This window comes from Hoplias malabaricus, chromosome 7, assembly GCF_029633855.1.
Source record: "Hoplias malabaricus isolate fHopMal1 chromosome 7, fHopMal1.hap1, whole genome shotgun sequence".
NCBI classification, from domain to species: Eukaryota; Metazoa; Chordata; class Actinopteri; order Characiformes; family Erythrinidae; genus Hoplias; species Hoplias malabaricus.
In genome coordinates this window covers 18,402,438-18,416,038 of record NC_089806.1, presented here as the reverse complement: position 1 = coordinate 18,416,038, position 13,601 = coordinate 18,402,438, and the positions used below count along the sequence as shown (strand labels likewise).

Here is a 13,601-nt window from a genome sequence, read left to right as displayed (position 1 = left end):
CTTTCAGCTATGAAAACGTAACAAGACATTCAGATTTTATGGTCATAGTATGACATAGTTCACGATTGTAATCAACAAACACATTTTATAAAATTCAGATGATGTTTCCTCGCCATTTGCTGCTTTCCAGTCTGTTTGCGTGCATCTAATGTGTTTATGAACAGTGTAAATGAGTAAATAAACAAACTGGCTCTGTCTGGTATGAAAGTCTCACTCTCTCACTCTCTCACTCACTCTTTTTTTAGACAATGGAGAGAACTCCAAAAGCATGAACCAAAATGCGGATTGTTATATTCATTCATTTATTCATTATCTGTAACCGCTTATCCAGGTCAGGGTCGCGGTGGCTCCAGAGCCTGCCTGGAATCATTGGGCGCAAGGCGGGAATACACCCTGGAGGGCAACACACACGCATTCACACAAACTTTATCCACACCAAAATAATCTGGCAGGAAATTCTAACCCAAATTCACCCCTCTTCCAATAGTGCTAGGTATGCTAACATTCAATGCACATGGTCAAATGAAAATGTAAAAAGGCTTAACTGGTGAAGATTTTTGGTAATGGTATTTTCCCTGGTGTGACAGATGTCATTTAACCCCAGTTAATCTATATAATATATTTTGGTCTTGCCCTTCACTTCAGATTTTCTAGTCCTCTATTCTCAAACTGCTGGTTTGAAATATTTATCAGTTGCCCTTATAGAGAAACATCTGATACTGGGATATTGAAGAACATCAGTTGGAAAAGATGGAAAAGATCACGGTTACTATGTTGGGCTCCATGAATAGGTTTCACAGGGCTTGGGACCCTTTCTTTGCATGTGTGGATAATTTTGAGCTTCAGATTTTATCAGAGGATGCACAGGCAACCTCCTGAAGGCCTTGTACACATTTCTTGCCCTGTTTTAAATAGTCCACACACTCTTCTAAAAATATATATATTTTTCCTCCTCTCGTTCTAACTTATTGCGGCCAGTGATTCCAGGTAGGCCACGGACACACCACAACACTAAACTGGATAAGCTGTTACAGACAATGAAGGAATGTTTTTCAAGTAAAAATATTTTTTCCACAGGGATTGTGGCACCATTGCACACTCTGTTTGCCAGCAATGGCTGCTAAGTGGTGGAAAGAGATATAAAGACATACTGTGGCAGACATCTCTGCATGGTCCACTTGAAAGGGGTAATAGACAAAATATTAACAATATAAACATTACAGAAATAAAAATCAGAACATCTCTGATGGATATTTGCATCATTTGCCCATGAATATATGATATTGTACATGGAAAATACAATGTTTCTTCACACACCTGGTGTGAAACACTCGAAATGGTATTGCCCAAGCAGACCAATCCATAAAATTTATTCAGGCTACTTTTGAGTCAAAAAAAGGTCCTTTAACACCTATTACACAGAAGCCTCAAAAATAAACAGAGCACAGTACACAAATGTTTATTATATAATGTGCTACTATTTATTACATATTTCATTACATATTATTGTGGGACATAATTTTATCCCTATCCCTTGTTTTCAAGTATTACCTTGCCCCTTGGAACTGAGTTTCAAGTTATAGTGATTACAATCGTCCAATACAAAATTAAGCAAATATTGAAGAGCCTGAATATTCACATCACCAGAACACAAAAAAAGCAGCACTTCAGCTGTGCTGTAAATTTAGGACTAAATTTAGGACGGTCTGTGGTTATTTTCTGCTTATAACAACCCAAGCAATCGCAATTAAAATTGATTATGATAAACCCTAAGGCCTTTTCTTATCTTACTGTTTAATTAACATGAAAAGCACCATAAACAAACTTACCTCAGCTTCCTGAAGTTGCTGGGTCATAAGTTCAGTGTTGAGCTGGGCTGGTTTGTATCGACATCTCAGAACCCTAAGCACAGTTTGCTCTAGTATTTTCTCGGAGTCTGATGGTGAGTATTCCAAGAACCATGTTGCACTTCTGGGTTGACTCTTTTATAAACAAAATAAATTCATTAATTAAAAAAAAATGGAAAGGACAAGACATGGAATATATGGTAGACATGACATTTTAAAGCCTGAAATGATAGCTTGAGTAAATTAAGCATCCCAGGACAGCACAGGAAATCCCACTGGCTTGAGCTTCCTTCCTGTGCAGTTTCCAACAGCCAACAACATTACTGTCACTTCAAAGCCTATAAGCATTATCTGATAACTACAGCATGACGCCAACTCTTATTAAACTTTTCTGAGAACATAAAAATATCAGTGCTCTATGAAAAAAAAAAATTACAAAAAAAAGAAAAATAGCTTAACATTTAATTTATTCTGTAGCAGAACCTGATAAGTTTTGTCTTAACATTAATTTGACTTATGATAAATGAAATGTATTTTTGGAGCTTTTAATTTATGTGAAGCTTCTTTCAAATGTAAAATTAATTTTTGAAAGAACTATTAACTGAAAGCCTGTTCATGGAACCAAAATTACTCTTCTTCTTTATGCAATATTGCAAACACTGTATTTTATTTTACTTTTTTGACACTCACTGTGGAAAGACTGCTGGTGTCCATTAGTGGCTGAACATTGGTGATGATATCCAATAACGCGATGCACTCTCCTGTTCCAGTTGGCTTGTCTTTGCTGCTTCTCCTCATTTCCTTCCCCTTGTCTTTGGATTCCCAACCTTGAGCTTCTGCATCTCCTGAGTAATTGGACTTGGATCTGGATATTTCCTTGTTCTAAAGAATTATAGCACAAAAACAAGATCACTTCAGAAACGTTTATACAAACATCTGCAGCAAATATTAGAGCTGACTGTTTTACAGGAGAAAAATATCTCCACCCGTGTGAGCAAGAGTAAGTCCTGGTGGCAGTTGAAGTAGGAATGCAGGCCGGTTGAGAGATAGGCCTTCCCTCTGGGGGCGTGGTGTACCTAAATGCCCTGGAGTAGGCTAGGAACTCACTCAAGTTCAGCAGCTGCTGACTACGCAGTGGAATTGGTTTGAAATAGCTCATCCACTAACCCGACAGATGTTTAATTCTAAAGTTAAAATGACTTGAATACAGACACGCAGAAATGTCAAGACTACAAAAAAACAAAAATTATCATCAAAACATCATCCCATGGGCTCTAAGGTGAAAACACACATTACAATAGCTTTGATACAATGTGCAGTGAATTATATATCAATATGAAATAACTTGTTACACCATTAATTAATGGTTATTTAAAAGAATGTATCCATTCTCTCAAGTTTAGATGTGATTATTTGGACATACTAGAATTAGGGATTACATATGTTTTCCCCTTAGATTTACAAAGAAGGCGTGCAGCAGAAAAAGCCCCTTTGACCTCAGAAAAGCTCTTCTGGGTGTGGTTTTATCAAAGGTCTGTTTTAATTTACTTCTAAACACCAAAATGCCATGCCTTTCCTGTTATGACCTTTTCAGAGAGATTTTCTAAACCTACAATAGCATCTGCTAAAAATACATTTTAAAACATTTTAAAATGTCAAAGTTGTAAGAGGACAGTTTTCTACCTTTATATGCCAGAAAGAATATTTTAAATTTTTGTACTGTAAAGCTGCAAAAAAATCACCTGTTTCTTTGGTTTGTTTAACAGGGAACTTGAAACTGTGGAATTGAGTCTGACAAGCCCTAAGAACTACTCGGTATGACGACTTGAGCATACAAGCTGTGACATGGCACAGTGAACAATGGATAATAAAAAAATCAGGATTTGCCAGTTCTGTTTAATAGGAGTAATAAAAATGTCAGGAATATGAATGTCAATCAATGTGCAGATACCTGTGAGTAAACACTGGTGTCTAAATGAGACTGGTCTGTTGAGCTTGTTTCTGTAAGGAACTCCAACTGTGATGTCAATGTAGTAGTAACCTCTGATTCAGATTCCTGTCGATTCATTGTCACAGAATCAGGAACTTTCTTCTTAATGATGTGTTTAAAGTCTGCTGATTGTATATCAGATGAATTAACACCTATGGCACAGGCATGTGTAGTGTCCATGTGAGAAGAACTTGCAGTAGGTTGACTTCCTGTATTTTCAATTTGTAGGGAATTTACCACTTCTTTTTGTGGGGTCTCCTTCGCCACAACTTGTTTATCATCTGTAATTAAGAAAACCTTTTCCTCTACGGCATCTCTTTGCCTGAATTCTGTGGATGCAGCCAAAGTCGTGTCTGTATTGCCTGGAACATTTGTTTTAGCTGTGTGATAATGTATTGAGTTGACTGCAGTTATTTGATCGGAGTTAGATGTCTCCACTGAATTGCCTTCTTCATTGATTTTCTGTATTGAATGTAAAGTCGTCATCCTTCCAGTATTAGAAGGCTCTGAATACTCAGTACTTTGAATTTCCACCTGGTTAGAGCCTGGTGCATTTGTCACATATATCTCTAGTTTAGCGTCCATCTTTTGGGGGGCCTCTGTTTCTGCAGTACCTTTATAACTATATTCTGTTGACACAATCCAGAGTGTTTCTGTCGTGTCCAGATGTGATGTGTTATTTATATGATGATGCATTGTGCTGCCTACACACAATTGTTCTGAGCTAGATGTCTCTGTTGTCCTGTCATCTTCAGTGGTTTTCTCATTTGTGTCCAAAACCCTTGATTTTAGTGCATTGGAATTCTCTGAACACTCACTACTTTGAACTATTGTCTGGCCAGCATCTGGTTCATTTATCTGTTTGTTTGCCTCAATTTGTTCACTGTCTGTAACTAAGACAGCTGTGGTTTCTGTTGTATCTTTACAACTGACTTCTGTAGACCTAGTCCATGCTGAGTCTGTATGGTCTGGATGTTTTCTGTTAACTATATGACAATGTACTGAGCTGGCTGTTTTCACTTGTTCTGAGCTAGGTGTTTCTGTTGTCCTGTTATCTTCAGTGATTTTCTCATATGAATCCAATATCTTTGACTTTCCAGTATTGGAAGGCTCAGAACACTTGATATTTTGAGAATTTGCCTGACCACTGTCTGGGTCATTTATCTCTTTGTATGCCTCAATTTGGTGACTGCTTGTAATTAATATGTCCATGGGTTCGGCGTTATCTTTTTGGCTGAATTCTGTGGATGTAGTCAATGCAGTGTCTGTAGATTTTGGACACATTGTGTTAGCTGTAGGAGAATACATTGAGCTGGCTGATACCGTCTGTTTGGAGCTAGATGTCTGGTTTGTCCTTTCATCGTCAATGTTTTTCTCAGTAGTGTCCAAAATACTCAACTTTCCAGAAACAGAGGGCTTGGAATACTCACTATTTGGAGCTTTTGCCTTGTCAGTGTCTGGTTCATTTATCCTGTCATTCTGGATCACTGTATCAGATATGAGAATATGCTGATAGGAAACAGACCTGGAATCTTGGGAACTTGTTTTGCCATCTCTTAAATTTGTCTGTATATCCTCTTCTGTAATATTCTTAGTCTGAAGACTGTCTGTGTACCACTGACTTGTTTCAAGTACTTCAGCTTCTTCAGTGGAACTTCTTGTAAAAACATTCGTTAGATTTTGTTGAATACAAGTGTTTTCATCCTGCACTGGTTGCACTACTCTTGCATGCATGGCCAAGTGCATTCCCTCTGGAATATCTGAGGACTGTATAAACTGTGATCCCTCAGATTCTGTCCTTTCTGCTTTAGCGTAGTAGGAGGGACTAGGCAATTTTTCAAAATTGGACTCCTCAACTTCAACAAGACCCACCTGCTGGTCTGGTTTAAAATGTGGTAGATTTGTTAAAGTACTAGAATCTAAAATAATTTTTGCCACCTTCTTTGGAGCTGACTCATCAGAAGAGCTTTTAGCAGACTGTTGGCTTGCTGTAACATCAACACTGTGGGTGGTGACTTTGTATTCTTGCACTTCTCCTGTTTTTCTGATTTTATGTTGTAAAGTTGGAAAAGAAGTACATTCAGACACATCTGGCTGAGTAGTGGAATTCACAGAATCTTTTACTGTTTTTTCTTGATTGGTTTTGGAAAGACCAGGGTGTAGAACTATAGTGGAGTCAGACACTTGAGCACCAGGATGATGTTGAAGTGGAGAAGCAGCAGAACAAGCCACGTCTTTCAATACAGATGAATGCAGGGTTTGGTTTGAAGAAGACATCTCGTGTGGTTCCTTTCTGAACAGGGCATTATCTGCATCCACGTTCTTCTTCAAACTATCAGCAGACATCTGCATTTCAATGTTACAACACATTTAATCTCACATGAGTTCTCAATAAGATCCAATAACAAAAAAAAAAAAAACATATATATATATATAACATTTAAGCTGATTTCAGTTTTTAAAATACCCGTATCCTACAGTTAACTGTACTGCAGATTGTCTCATTATTCTTTATTATATGATCATGAATTAAACAGGCTGATTAGGATGAAGCAGATAAAGAAAAATATTAAATGAATCATATTTAAATGTAAAGTGTCTCTATTTTCTAACTTGTTCTTTGAATCATGGCTTGTTAGGAAACTCCAGGCTGAAACATTCCTATAACTTATGAATGAATGAAAAGAACTAGAATGCTGTTAGCAGAACAGGCAGATACATTTAAATGATTGGCTCACTTGACATCAAAAATACAATTGAAAATTATTTTCTATGATTAATTAACATGATTAATCAGTGAAACTCAGAAACTGCTTGCAAATATTAGCAACATGATGTACTCATTCAGACTGGTTGCATTATTCTTATTATGTTGGGTGCTTCACACATTGCCATGGTAACAGTGTTGTCAGACCATAATAGGCTCACTGCAAACTAACTCTGAGACTGTTTGTTCTCTTTGCTTGTCTGGTGAAGAAAAACAAAAAGCAGCTTACATGGCCCTATAATTAAATTATAAATACAGCACTCTGCAAAGGTCAGGCATCATTATTTAATTTACAGTCAAAACATGTATCTGGAGGAGGTATTAGGTTTAAGATTCTAACACAAAGAAGTGGAAATCAAATTAAGAGGAATTTACAAAATCAGAGTTGAAAAAATTATTAATTATTATTGCATAACTGTACAAAGCCTAGTGGACCATAACTATTATGATAATAAGACAAAAAAGATAAAAACCAGATGTTTGTTTTTGAGAGAGTAAATCATGCACTTGCTAAAAATCTGTTTCTGTGCATCCTTCCACCGTGAAATATACGGATCTGAAAAGATGTGTAGCTGTCAAGAAGCTATTACTTAAATTGTACACAAACACAGAAATAGACATTGTCCTCAGAACAATAGACTGGCCATCAGAGAACCTATATATAACTGAAGTTTTGAGATTAGTTGCATTGTGAGAAATGAATGACACTCTGACACAGTGCAGTTTGGCGATTCCAATATCTGCCATTCCAAATAAGCTGAATCAGGTGTGTCAGAGGAGGGAAGACAACAAACAATTTCAAGCAAGTTTCAGAGACAGATATTTGAAATATTCAGTATGTTTTAAAATTAAATACAATATTTAAGTGTAGAAATAGGCTTTTTGAATGAAAATGTTTCAAACAGCAAATCAGAATCATCATATGCCTTATGAATGTAACAGCATTAGATTCATATCATAGAAAAAAAAGCAAGTCAGTTCTAGCTACGGCCCACTGTAATTGTTTTGTGCAAAAAACCTGGACTGGTTCTGTGTCATAGATAGAAGTGTTTCTTCACTGCTTAACTCAAAACTTCTTACTAACCTTCTCAGACTTCAGGTGGCCAAGTTCTTCATAAAGGGACTTTGTTAGCATCAGGCTCTTACTGAGCAGGGTCCGGAGGTCCTGAGACAAGACACTCTGACCCTCTGTAGTGCAGCTCCTCAGCAGAGCAGTAGCCAGAGTTTCAGCCTCCTGAAGATGGCCATCCTCCTGACCCACAGCTTGAAACATGGCCTATATTGATAGATCAATTTATTGTTTTTATGAAAAAAAAACATTTGAAGCAGAGCCCTCTGCCAGGTCACATTTATTTCTTTCTTCACGTTTGAATATTCAGTCCGTGCTTACATTTGAAAATAAGATGCAGCCTATATCTGAATGTTGCCCAACTATGAATTTAAAGACAAGTTTATCCATAATTGTGATCTAGCTCTTAATGCCAATATAGTGGAGTTTGCACTGTGATTGTATCCATGTGTGTACAAACAAAACTTAGTTTTAGAGTTCCTCCTTATTCTTCAAATGTTGTTTTCACCACTTTCATTTTTGCTAAGAAGATGGAACATAACTGGCTGTGGAGCACAGCATTTAATTTAAATTTGTTGCAAGAAAATGTTTTGAAAAAGATTCAGTCTGAATTTGGATACAAAACTACATTTGAAAATGTGAACTGTGCCTTAATTCGAATTATCATTTGATAATTGTGATCAGATGTTAATGCCAAAATATAAACAGGTCTTCAGCTAACAGCCTCAGCTGGATTGGGATAGTAATTGAAAAATGTGACATGGGAAACCATATGCAATACTAGCTGATAACTTGAGGTTTAACCCTCGTTGTACAAGCATCCTTACCTCTAGACTTTCCAGATCAGGCTTCTTGCCCTTTCCATGTGAGATTATGAAGACTTCTTCTTTAATTCTCCTCTCCAAGCTGTCCAAGACCTCACTGCACTGCTTCAGAATGAGGCTGCAGTGTTGGACTTTCTCAATATTCTCATTCAGGCCTTCACACATTTCCTGTACGAAAAAAAACCCCACATATATGATCTTAAATGACAGAAACAGGTTACACTCTTGTTATGTAAAGTTAATGCTGGTTATTATATTGGTTGTTATGAAAGGTTATACTGGGTTGACTGTAGCCCACCGAAATTGTACCCTGTAGTTAGTGTCATGCCTTAATTTGATGGGTTCACATGTAATTTATAAATCAGAGGAATTAATGATAATGAAGGGGATCAACTGACTGCTGTTACATCATATTTTAGATACAGTTCAAAACTCAATGTGGATACATACAGGATTTTTCTATTGAATATAAATTACACAGTTGTTTAGCTGTGAAAAAACGTTACAAGCAAACTACTACTTCTGTCCACTGAACTGATATCACACTTATTCATAAACCAAACAGACCTCCTAAGGTGCTCATAAAACAAACTTAGACCTCTAAACTTAGAATTCCTAATATGGGCATGGCATAACTACAGAAGGATTCAAATTTGACGTATTCTTAATCAGAAGTGCTTACACTGAATTGTTGAATAAGACAAGATACACGGTTCTCCAGACTATCCCAGGGCAACTCAGTCATACTAGCGTCTTCCATGAGCTGAGTCTGCTCCTTCATCTGGCATCTCAGTTTTGTTGTTTCAAAACCCAGGAGTTTGGCTGCTTCCAGAAAGCCTCTAGCCTGTTCCAAAGCTCTCTGCCTATCCACCAGTCCTGTCCAGGGAAAAAGAAAAGGCAGCCCTGCTTTCTCCTCTTGCAGTTGCTGCAACCTGCCTTCAACCTGCTGCAACTGGTCATGAGAGAAAGAGGAATGTCCCACTTCACCCTGCAGGAGTCTAGCACATGGAGGGTATAGATATTAGGATGGGTTAATACATGTGGTCTGGAATGTATTTACTGAGATTCATAGCTGATGATGATATATAGTTTTTATTATATCTGAAATAAAATATTGTCCTGAGGGTTCAAATTTTCATATCTCACACCAAAAATATAAGTGAACATTTAAAGAGTAATCATTCATTTTTAACTCTCAAAACTATGAAACAATTTTATGAAAGAAATTATTTATTATTTGCAAAAATAACTTTAACGTGCAGTTCCTGATGTCCCTGCATTATCTAGTTTATACTCCACAACATAGGGACGTCCATTTTTAAAACAGAACTTCAGATACATTCAGGCAACAAAACAAAAGCTGTTCCAAAGTATGAAACAGGTCAGTGGAGGCAACATATTGGTTTGTTTGTCATGTAATTGTGATAGTTTAAAAATGTCAAAAATTGATACAAATTATGAGGTGGTGTAAATTTCCCATACATTTATGTAACAGTTGAGGTGCATTGAGGGCAAATGGAGCAATTATTTTTCTAATCATCTCACAAGGGATTAAGTTTGACACATATTTTGGATCATTTGTTGGACCTATAGTTTTGCAGTGTTTTACTTTTTATCAAGCATGTTATTAAATGCAAATACAAGAAACAGTGAAAGTCAAGCTAGGCTTGCAGTCGTGATCAGTAGATTTGAGTATAATTTAAGTTATGCCTATACTGTACCTGTTCTGTTTATTTCTGTCACTGAGTACGTGTAGGACATCCTGGCCATCTCTTTTGCCTACACCTTGTTTCTGGAGCAGAGTCTGACCTTTGACTTTCACCTCCTTACAGGCACTGCTCTCTTCATTTTTCAGGACCAAAGAGCCCTGATTAAACAAAAACATTACATAGTTTAAAACATTTATTTGACAGAACTGATGATTTGTTAAGCAGTACTGCTGTCTTCAATCTTGGAAAATCAATTTTAACAGGATTAGTATAAAGATGATCATGTTCTGAGCTACAAAATGAGACATTTCTGACACGCCTTTCTTACAGGTACTTCCAGGTCTTCTTGAACGATCAAGATAAAATAAATCAGAGCTGCAAGGCTAATGTCAGGACTATGGGAAAGAAAAGGCTAATAGGCTGAGATGCTTGGAAAAAAAAGAACTGCATGTGGGAAGGTTATAGTTAAAGACCAGAAAAAGAACTAGAAAAGAACTATAGTTAAAGAACTAGAAAAAGACCAGTCCAGCAGTGACACTGATGGCCATAATAAATTGAGCAGCATTGCTGTGTCTCATCCACTCATACCAGCACTAAGAATGATCCACAACCCAAATCACACCTGCTCTGTGGTGGTCCTATATGGGTCATGACCAATGAAGAGGAGGACGAAATGGGGATAAGAAAACATGCAGAGAAACAGATGGACTACAGTCTGTAATTGTAGAACTGAGGAGTGGAGCTGATAAAATGGACAGTGAGTCTAGATACAATGTATGTGTCCTTAATCGAATGTTCGTTCAGTGTATATTAGAATAAGGTGATGCTCAAGTTTCAATAATGGAGAACCACCAGAGTCTTTTAGGCCTTCAAAGAAGGCTTGATAGTTTGTGTGTGTAATTTGAAGTTAGAGCTGGACAATATGGCCAAAATTTATATCACAATATATTTCTTAACTTTGGTCAATACGATATGATTCCAGTATCGATATGAACAATAAAAAAGTCACAGAAAAACTGCCAAGAACTGAAAGCTACATGACATCACCATCAAACAAAAACCTCCTAGATTTGTCAATATTCAATGTTCATTTTTTTTATATGAACTTTAAAATTCAGTGCAATTAACTGAAGCCAGTGACAGATGCTGTATATATACTGAAATATTGAAAATGTGTATGAAAAATCATATAATTTGTACTGAAACATTATATGTATATATATTGTCTAGAACTAATTCAACTATTTCAAATAATGATGCTTGTAGCATTTTCATTGGAAAATTCCAAAAGTCAATAATACATCCACTATTCTTCATGATATCTAGGTAAATACAGCAAAGCATACTCTTCTGTTGTTCTAGCCTTCAGAAGCTGGTAAGGTATAGTCTAATATTGTAATGTTCATAACTTAATTCTTGCCTGCAGTCCTTTCCCTTTCACCTCAGGATTGGCCTGCGACTTCTCTTTTCCTGATTCCAGAATGTCCATCTGCAGTCCACTTGCCAAGGCTGTAGTACTTTCTGGCAGATGTTCGAAATCTTGCTGATTATGGTCAGAGCTCTCCTCAAGTGACACTTCTGTTTTGCGAGAGGATACAGACGATGGATCCTGGGGATGCCGAGTGTCTCTGAGGTTATGTTGCCTGAGTGGAATTTCTTGGGTCTTGGAGCCTTGTGAATTCAGATCCTGTCTCTGCACATCTTCAGCATCTTTCACCTGTGATATATTAAGACTCTCTGCCTGTTCTCTCCTCAGTACAATCATTTCTTTGACAGTGAAGATGCTTTCTTGCAAATGAGCTGCAGCCTCACCCAGAGTGTTGAGGCTCTCTAGGCTTGCCACATTGGCCAACATGGCAACATAATGAAGGATAGCATCTGCCTCATCTGCTTTTTCCTGCAGTCTCTCAGATAAACACTGTAAATATAAATAGTCATGAGTTCTCAACAGCAGAAATTCAATAATTAATCCAAGTCTTGTACTCATCAGGATAACAAAAGCATGTTGCACTTAATCCCCTGAACTATTATATATGTTTTATTTAAATATATATATATATATATATATAGTATAGTATATATAGTCTGTCTTTTCTCATTGGGAGGGCAAATCTTTCCACAGAGTAAGACAGTGTAAGATAAGGAAACCTATACTCCACTTCATTTTTAAACAGGAATTAGTTGTTTGCTGCTATATTAATGTTTAAAATGTTGGATATATCCCAGCTGAAATGCTACACATTTAGATGAAAAAGCTTTTTTCAATGTAATATCTTGAATCACCTGAATGTCCTGTAAAAACTGTGGGTTCTCAGAAGCATTGAGTGCATTCAAGGCATCTTGTATTGTGTGTACTGAGGAGCTACACTCTGCCATTCTGGCTGCCACCTGGGCCTTTGCAGCTTCTAACTGCCTGAAAACATCACTGGTTTCAGAGAAAAGCTCCTTCACCTCTTTCATCTTTTTTCTCAGCTGGCTTTCAATCACCTGGAAACCAGAGCAGAATAAATACATGTAGTACAAAAAAAGTGTGCCGTTTGCTGTAATAACAACAGTAGCAAGTGTGCCCTTTGTTTCTGTAATTACTTGTAACTCTAAAGGCTGCTCCTTGCTCTGCAGTAGCTCCTGGATCTCAGCAAACCTGTGATGGAAATGGTTTACGTTTTCCTCTTGGATCCTCAGCTCTTCCTAAATAAGGCATTTGGAAATGACAGTTACATTTAACTTTGTGGAGATCCAGAAAGTAACCTCATAAAATCACTTCCCACATACAACCATACGGCCAATCTCAGCTGTTTTAGTTTAGAAGAAAATGCCCACACTAACCTACCACTATGTGCTCACCCTTATACAGCACGATTTTGCTGTTGTGTACAAAAAAGCCTTAAAATTAATTTACATTTGAAAGTAAGACCTATTTCATGTGTCCCATTCGTATTAATTTAAGGTGATGTATGTAGAGTACAATTTCTACACAGTAAATAACACACTGTTGAAGCATGTAATCATTTACAGCCTGTGTAGTAAGTTTTGGAAGCTGAAGGAAATGCTTCAGTAGTTTCAAGTTTGGCTAGGGTGAAATTAATATCAAGAAAATGGTATGAAGTTGGCACAAATACAGTTCATCTGTCAACAATGAGTCCATGAGTAATTTTACCTGCAAAGCAGCAATGTCCTTTTCTGTCTGAAAAGGTTGTGACTGGGCAAGTGTCATTAGCTTACAGCTGATCCAAGCATCCACTTCCCCAGCCAGAAGGAGGAGCTTATCCCAAAGGGACAAACCGACCTGCAGGTTGTCCAAATGACTATCTGTTCTCTCTGTCACCTGAGAGTAAATAAAGAGAAAGAAATATCACATACCAATTCATATTATTTTTCAGCAAAGTGAAATGGAA

At 37.1% G+C, this 13,601-nt stretch overlaps 1 protein-coding gene across 1 annotated transcript in view; it reads right to left on the bottom strand.

Annotated features, from left to right (window-relative positions):
• LOC136702691 (nesprin-2) overlaps positions 1–13,601 on the bottom strand; it is a 108,937-nt gene that overhangs the window by 57,849 nt on the left and 37,487 nt on the right. The window contains exons 35-45 of the mRNA XM_066677842.1: positions 13,364–13,531; positions 12,793–12,894; positions 12,490–12,693; positions 11,648–12,124; positions 10,219–10,364; positions 9,180–9,495; positions 8,501–8,665; positions 7,689–7,880; positions 3,799–6,183; positions 2,538–2,729; positions 1,830–1,982 (exon numbers count right to left, since the gene is read on the bottom strand). Coding sequence (XP_066533939.1) covers positions 1,830–1,982; positions 2,538–2,729; positions 3,799–6,183; positions 7,689–7,880; positions 8,501–8,665; positions 9,180–9,495; positions 10,219–10,364; positions 11,648–12,124; positions 12,490–12,693; positions 12,793–12,894; positions 13,364–13,531 — 4,500 coding nt within the window. The remainder of the gene's footprint in view (positions 1–1,829; positions 1,983–2,537; positions 2,730–3,798; positions 6,184–7,688; positions 7,881–8,500; positions 8,666–9,179; positions 9,496–10,218; positions 10,365–11,647; positions 12,125–12,489; positions 12,694–12,792; positions 12,895–13,363; positions 13,532–13,601) is intronic.